Source organism: Lactuca serriola, chromosome 3, assembly GCF_051521515.1.
Source record: "Lactuca serriola cultivar US96UC23 chromosome 3, Lser_US96UC23_V15, whole genome shotgun sequence".
NCBI lineage: Eukaryota > Viridiplantae > Streptophyta > Magnoliopsida > Asterales > Asteraceae > Lactuca > Lactuca serriola.
The window spans coordinates 50,847,548-50,856,109 of record NC_136410.1 but is presented as its reverse complement, the minus strand read 5'-3'; the positions used below and the strand labels follow the sequence as shown (position 1 = coordinate 50,856,109).

The window sequence follows — 8,562 nt, the reverse complement described above, 5'->3', positions numbered from 1 at the left end:
TGGTGATGACTTCTATTCCAGATAAGTGGACCCGATATTTTGTTTCTAGCGGCTCCTTCTCGGTTAAGTCGGCTAGGAGACATATTAAATCTTTTAGGCTCCCGGTGGGCAGTATTGCTACGAGATGGAATAAATATGTTCAAATCAAGAATAATATTTTTTGTGCCGTTTTTTGTTGCACAAGATTCCTCTTAGACGTTTTTGGTGAATATAAGTGTGGAGGTAGATTTTTTTCTTTGTCCTATTTGTCATAACGATCTGAAGGATTTGTCACATTTGTTCTTTTCTTGTGTCGTTGCTCAAGAAAATTGGAGAAGGGTTGGTTTGTGGATTAAGTGTGGATTCCTATTTTTGTGAATCCTTTGGAGTTGCTAGAATGGATTGATGGTAGACCGATGGCCAAAATGGAGAGGGCAATTATCGAGACGATTTTCATGACAGTGATTTGGGTTTTTTGGTCTTATGGGAATTTAGCTATTTATCGTCCGTTAGAATACACGAAACATTTTATTTTTGACAATATTGTTGCGTTTTCTTTTTGTTGATTTTCTCTTAGAAACACTAAGATTAGAATAAATTGGAATGTTTGGATGAACTATCAGATGATTCCTTAATTTTGTATTCTTTGCTAGCCCCTAGCTAGCACTTTGTGGGTTATACAAGTTTTGTTGTTGGTTAAAAAAATATTTCTACTAATTTATACGTAGGTTAGTTCTAAACATGAGAGAAAAATTAAATATCCTTAAAATACACAAATTTTATTTAGCTTTTTATAATACAAGTTTAACCCTTTCTAAAGCAAACGAATAGGTGTCAAACCATGACACCCGATTCTGTCCCCCACACATGAGAAATGCATACGGACTTTGTTTCGCATTGATAGTCTTTTCAATTTATACACGCTAGAATGCAAACAAACACAAGAAATTCAGGTACATGTTGTGGTCATTCCACCACTCACTTATGTTGATTGTACTTTTACATCAACACATATTAACAAGATAATATGATATAAGTATTTATACTACATAGTTTATTTCCCAACACCTTCCTTATATAATGGCATACTCTATTTTGTAGACTCCTAAATCAAAATGGAAGCCGAAAGCACCAAAGCTTCTTCTAAAGCCAAAGTGAAGATGAAGAAGGTTTTGATGAATGAGCACCATGGTGATGGGTTGTTAGGTTGCGATGGCGGTGACAATAGCGGTGGTTCTTTTGATGGGAATGTAAAGAAGAAAAAATGTGGTCATAGTGGTGGTGGAGCAACTAGCGGCACAAGGTGTTGTCAGGCTGAGAAGTGCACTGCTGATCTCACTGAAGCCAAACAATATCATCGGAGGCATAGAGTGTGTGAGCTCCATGCAAAGGCTCAAGTTGTGATTGTTGCCGGAAATGAGCAAAGGTTTTGTCAACAATGTAGCCGGTTAGAGCTCTTCGTTATACTATAATGACTCTTATTCTTTTGCTACACATGTCAATATGATGTATGCACATACTATTCATCCAAAAACATTTATTTTATTTAATATAAGTTAATGAAAATTTAATATAAGTTAATGAAAAACACATTAACAAGTTGCACAAACCATTTAAAAGACGGAAAATATATGTATTTGCACAAATTAATGATACCATAAAACATCATTTAGATGACAAATGACCAAATTAGGTATTTAGTGTATCTCTGCATATTAATTTAAATGTTAATAACATAAAAAAAATCCTAACATTTTCTTTGAAACACTTTAAGTTGTTTGTTTCATTTTTTCAATTGAGGTGTTTAGTTGATTTATTGATAATCTTTTGGGTTTTTTTGGGAAAACCATGAATTTTATTTTCAAAAAAACTTTTTAAAAAGAATTTCAAAAAAACCTCACATTTAATAAACTTTTTCTTTTGAACCAACTTTTTTTGTTTTGACTTATAATTTTAAGGTTTTTTGTTGTTAATGTTTATGATGCTTTTTGATAGTTTTTAACATTAAAATTTAAAGGAACATCTAGCAATTTTTTTTTTTCAAAACAAAGAGAAAAGATATCATGTTTAATTCTTGTTTGCAAAATGTATGTTAAAGATTATTTTCAAAATTTTCAAAAAGAATAGTTTCCAAATTCTAATATATCTATGTTTGGAATCTAATTTTAGATTTTATGTTTTTCATGAAAAATTTTCAACAAAAAAGTGATTTGATCGATAATAATATCATTATATTCTTTTTGAGACTCAATTTTTGTTCCGTTTGAACCAAATTTTTTGTTGACTCATAATTTACATGTCTTTTTTGTTGACGTGTAGAGTGTTCTTAATGATTTTTCCTATCATTGTTGGCAAAATGCTTAAAAAATAAAAGGACAAGTTCAGAACACTAATTTATGCTTATAATCTAATCTAAGGTTTCATTTTTTTTCCCAATAACAATATTGTCAAACCATATTCCACGGTTGTTCTTCAATTAATATAATATTTAAATATCTTACAAATATATTTTGATATTTATTTTGTTAACAAGAATTTAACATGATATTTTTCTTTTTGTTTTGAAAAAAAAAATTTCCTTTAAATTTTAACGTTAAAAGCTATTAAAACACCATAAACAACAACGACAAGAAGAAAAAAATGAGATTATGAGTCAAAATAAAAAAATTGGTCTATAAAAGTTTTTATCAAATGTATGGTTATTTAGGAAAAAAAATTGAGACTTTTTCAAATTTTTTTTGTCAAAATAGAAATATTACTGGTAGACTTGCTAAAAGGATAATAAAATTAAAAAAAAAAATAGAAAAGATAATAAAATTGAAGTTTAATTTGGAAAAAAAATATCAATATATAAAATATTTAATGTTATTAAACCATGACAACTCATAGAAAACAAAGTATTAAACTGTGTCTGAGTATTTGTAAACTCCCGTTGACATATGTAACTTCATATTATTTATAGATCTCGTGTTTTGATTTTTAAGATGCCCTAAAAGAGCTACATCATATTCTTTTAAAAGTAGACATGTCACATTTAACTATGTGTTTATTGTCTAGTAAAGGCATACGACATATTTCATAATTTATGAAGTACATGTTAAATAAACGTTGTTATTTTTTTTAGACAAAAAAGTGACAAATAATCTTTAAACAAATTGATTTATCAGCAATTATGGATCATCCATCATCTTATAAAACAAAAAGTCTACCATTTTCTATTCCACAAAAGCAATAAAGCTATTAATCATGTAATGTGTCATTTATTACCAGCCCATGAAACATTTTTTTCGCATGAGAGCACCATGACTTGATGGTACAGTACTCACTTATATCCTACTAGTACTAGTAATTGACAAAACATGCTTTTAACATGTGGACATTGATGTAACAAAACCCTACGAAAGTATATGCTTTTATACATCATCGTTTTGTATGAGTCAATGTGCATTATTGTGGTTTATGGTACAACATAAAGATGAGCATCAATGTACATTATTGTGGTTTATGGTACAACATAAAGATGAACATCATAAATGCTTAACATTGTTCAATGATGATATAACAAGTCAAGCAACCATTTAATTTGATAATATTATTTCTTTGATTAACTGGTGCAGATTTCATGAGCTTCTAGAATTTGATGATACAAAGAGAAGTTGCAGGAGACGTTTGGCCGGACACAATGAGAGACGTAGAAAGAGTTCGAGTGAGATTAAAGGTACAAGGAAGACGCTTGCGTGTATGGAAGCAGATGGCCGAGAAATGTTTCAGGGTAGTTGCGAAAGAGAATGACGCTGCAAATTATATGCGTCTGTAAAACCATATGTAAATTGAACATATATGAAGATGAAGTCCTTCTCTTATGGAATTTCCCCGTACGTATATGGTTAACTTCATATGATTTGGTCGAGTTTATGTAACTTTTGCGTTTAAGTGTTTGAGACATATGTAAAATTAAAGTGTAGTTTAAAAATAGATTAGAGTGCGTGTTCACTGTCATTCTAAAAAAAGTTTATGTAACTTTTGTCGTCTATGGTGTTTAGAATGATCGTTGTTATGATAATATTTTGATGTGGTTATATTCTTAACAAGGTCTAAGTTTTATATTTATGTAATTTAATAGTGGATATCATTATAACCTTAAATTCTTTGTCCTATTTTTTTCTTTTTGTTTTAGAACTATGTTATGTTGTTGTAGAAGTATATTTATATTTTTCTTTTTATAAATGGTATAAAATTCAGTGCATCATCATTTTTTATTTATTTTTGACAAAAAGTTTATGTAACTTTTGTTGTCTATGGTGTTTAGAATGCCTCGTTGTCATGATAATATTTTGATATGTGTTTATATTCTTAACAAGGTCTAAGTTTTATATTTATGTAATTTAATAGTGTATATCATTATAACTTAAATTCTTTGTCCTATTTTTTTCTTTTTGTTTTAGAAGTATGTTATGTTGTTGTAGAAGTATGTTTATATTTTTCTTTTTATAAATGGTATAAAAGTCAGGGCATCATCATTTTTTATTTATTTTTGACACTACAAATTATAATCGTTTGTAAAACCGTATATAATTAAATTTATATGAAGTATGAAATCCTTCTCTTATAGAATTTGCTCATAAGTAAATGGTTAATTTCACATGATTTTATCAAGTTTATGCAACTTTTGTTGTTTATGGTTAGAATGCTCATTGTAATAATAATAGTTTTATTATATTCTTAACAACTAAAAAATCGTTTAAATTTTATGTTCTTGTAATTTAAAAGTGTCTATTAGTATAATGTTAAATTGTTTAACAACCAGTATATTTTTATTTGGAGACCGAGGTTACATGGTATTCCTATTAAAAAAAGACTTTCTTACCGAAACATTACGGTTGATTCCGTTTTGTCTCCTGTTTGTTCTATGACGGTTAAGTCCATTCACCACCTTTTTGTAGGTTGTAACCAGTTGAGTGATTTATGGACTCGAGTTGCCATTTGGTGGGGTGTTCAGATTCCTCAACAATTATAGATTGATTCGATTATGTCTTGGTCACATTTTATAGCGCATAGAAGTGGACAACGAAAAGCTTTTGATGCCGTGATTTTGAGCATTTTATGGTGTCTATGGCATTTTTTAATTTCATTATTTTCGGACCGGATTTGCCAAGAAAATTTTTACTTTTTTTATGATGTGGTAGATAAAGTTTATTTTATTTTATTATTATTATTTTTTTATTTCTAATAGATGTAGCAAAGCTACGATAAGACGGAGTGATTGGTTATATAACCCTACTTTAACTTGTAAGATGTTGTAATTGTTTTTTTAGCTTCTGATTAGTTTTTCAATCAAAATAACCGTCGTTCAAAAAAATTTAATCCTTTTGTCGCTTGACAAATGCAAAAAGTTTCTAGACTATCCTAATTATTTTAAGTAAACTACCATTTAGAAAAGTATGTACCAATTTGACCTGCTATTTCTATTTTTTTATAACATGATATATAGAATTAAATCGATGAACTATCCTAATTATTTTAAGTAAACTGCAATTTAGAAAAAAAAAGTATGTACCAATTTGATTTTTACAACCCATAATCTATATTTTTGTAGCGTGATATCTATTAAGGTATAATCTAATAGGGATAATGACTTGAAAGGGTAACGAACTTTCGACTTTTGTCACATTTAGTCACTAAACTTTTTTTCGTTATCTATTTGCCATTGAACTATTGAAACTGTTCACATTTTACCCTTATTACCGGCTGTTGCCGGTAATAAGGGTAAAATGTGAACAGTTTCAATAGTTCAATGACAAATAGATAACGAAAAAAAGTTTAGTGACTAAATATGATGAAAGTTCGTTTCCCTCTAAAAAGTTCAATGACTAAATGTGAACAAACTTCCTCTTGTATTATGTTTTAGCAAATTATTTATTTTTGTTAAATTGTAGCAACATTTGTTGATGAAGAAATCTATGAAATTAAAAAAAAAAACCCCTGAAAATATATTTAAAAAAACAAAAAACCAAAACCGAAATAAAAAACCAATGGTTTGACATTTTCCAAAATAAAAAATCAAAATTTCCAATCTGATTTTGGTTTTACAAAAAAATGAATCATTCTCACTGATATGAATTATGACCATTGGTTTGGCATGCGAAATTTGTGACATCCCATGAATATGTAGTTACAACATCGTCTGAACTCGTAATTCATAGTAAGGGGTTAGAGTATCATCGCATGAATACGTAGTTACAACATCGCCTGAACTCGTAATTCATCACCTACAGGTTATGGGCCTACTGGTGTTTCCACTAGGTTGTCTAGAATAGTCCGTGGTCGCCATCTATACTCTGGTAGATGACTACATCGCCACATTGCTGGTTAAGGTTATGGTATCTCCTTTCATCCTACATCACATATTCATCATCATCTATTTACCTAATTATCATCACATTTCTATCATCACTTATCTCTCATCATTTTATTTGATCACACACCAACTATTTCATCTACCCATGTTTCATCTGCAACATATTTTTAGATATAAAATAAATATACCGTTTAAATCTTTTAAAACATGTATAAAATCGTTCATCCAGCATAGACAACAAGTATTCAAATAATATGCACACATAGCACGTAATTATATAAAATACTTCATATCTATGTGTAAGATGAAAGTAACTATATAGGGTTTCTGCCAACAGCGCGGACTCGTCGAGTCGCCTTACCGACTCGTCAAGTCCATTCATTAATCCGAGTCATCAGTCGCGACCTTACTCGACGAGTTGAGGCGTCAACTAGTCGAGTCTCTCTTCTTAACTCAAAAGAAAAATACTTAAATTATGATACCTAGAAATCCGGATGTTACATTTTGTTTTTTTATTTCATAGATTTCTTCATCAAAAAATGTTGCTACAATTAAACAAAAATAAATAATTTTGCTAAAACATAATACAATAGGAAGTTTGTTCACATTTAGTCATTGAACTTTTTAGAGGGAAACAAACTTTCGATTTTGTTCACATTTAGTCACTACACTTTTTTTCGTTATCTATTTGCCACTAAACTATTGAAACTGTTCACATTTTACCCTTATGACCGGTAATAGCCGGTCATAAGGGTAAAATGTGAACAGTTTCAATAGTTCAATGACAAATAGATAGCAAAAAAAAAGTTTAGTGACTAAATGTGACAAAAGTCGAAAGTTCGTTACCCTTTCAAGTCATTATCCCAATCTAATAAGAGTAATCCAATATAAATTAAATTTTAAAAAAATTGTGTGAATGGAAGTAGGCATTAGAGAACGACGTTTCTTACTTTAATCTTTACAATCGCGGATCATCATCAGCTCAGCCAGATGCACAATTGTCGATCAGTTGCACCGGCAACCGCCCTCTAGCCTCCACAACAACCTCCGACAGTCGCCACTCCCCCTCATGCCTCCTCTCAATCGCAGTCAATTATCATCATGCAACTAGTGGCGATTGATAAATATTTTTTTCGCTTGCAGCTAGTACTATTTGATTTTTTTTTCATTTTTATCGATTTCAATTAAATAGTGAACCATATGGTTTTACGTTCTAGATTCGCCTTCATATTTCTTTTTGTTTTTTAAATGGGACGTTAGTATTGTCATGAAAAAACTATAAATCAGTTAAATATTGACTTGTAGGTATTCAATGGAAAACGTAAAAAAAACCTAACATATTCTTTGTAAGAAAATCAACACACACACACATACACACACACATATATGTATATATATATATATATATATATATATATATATATACTAGCCGTTTACCCGCGCAAAGCGACGGGTGCGGATCAACAAAATGCATAAAAAATTTGTTAAACAAAATGACGAACAGATAGAGATTTCTTATACCTGGGCTAGGATTAAACGTAAGACATTTGTGGGCTTATTCGATTTTAATAGAAAGAAAAACAAAGGAGGAGGTAGCGAGCATGAGAGAGAACCAAGGTTTTGCGGTCAATGGCAAGACATTCATGATAGACGAATGCTAGATCAATGCGCCTCTTCCAGTTTATATGAAATGTTTTATAACGTGTACATCGTATTAGACCGATTCAATGGATATGAAGAACACTTGGTCAAACTTTGACCCATTCAAAATCTTATCATCATTTTATTTGACTTTTTCATTATTATTGACAGATTCAGTTGTAACACCGTAAATTTCATGACAACATTTTCATTTAAAATAATCATTTTAATCTTAGAACACTTGTTTAAAATCTCATTCATAATTAAATTACAAAACATAGCTTCATTTTCACTTGCAAAGAAAACCAGGATCCTCCAAAACATGACTCTTTCCCTGGTGTGTACAATCAAGCCGGTGCCGTCCCGTGATACTGAAAGAAACCTGAAAACAACATAACACAAAACACTGTAAGCACGAGGCTTAGTGAGTTCCCCAAAATACCACACATGTAACACATATAAGCCACTCGAGGCTATAACTCTATGGGTCCGTGCACCCAACTCTGGGAACCCTCAGGTTCTAACTCTAGGAACCCTTCGGTTCCAACTCTGCAAACAGGCACAGCATAAATCACATAGAAATA

The 8,562-nt window shown here is 30.5% G+C and overlaps 1 protein-coding gene across 1 annotated transcript; it reads left to right on the top strand.

The window, feature by feature from the left end:
- Positions 1 to 1,046: 1,046 nt before the first annotated feature.
- Positions 1,047 to 4,031, top strand: LOC145094418 (squamosa promoter-binding-like protein 3). The gene is made up of 2 exons (XM_079032627.1): positions 1,047 to 1,426; positions 3,597 to 4,031. The coding sequence occupies exons 1-2, from the start codon at positions 1,095 to 1,097 to the stop codon at positions 3,769 to 3,771; spliced, it is 507 nt and encodes a 168-aa protein (XP_078888753.1). The 5' UTR covers positions 1,047 to 1,094; the 3' UTR covers positions 3,772 to 4,031.
- Positions 4,032 to 8,562: the final 4,531 nt, after the last annotated feature.

Excerpts from the sequence above, each read along its gene's own strand:
- LOC145094418 (XM_079032627.1), top strand. The coding sequence starts at position 1,095 with ATGGAAGCCGAAAGCACCAAAGCTTCTTCTAAAGCCAAAGTGAAGATG. Across the intron at positions 1,427-3,596 it reads TTTTGTCAACAATGTAGCCG|ATTTCATGAGCTTCTAGAAT; the intron begins GTTAGAGCTCTT and ends TAACTGGTGCAG.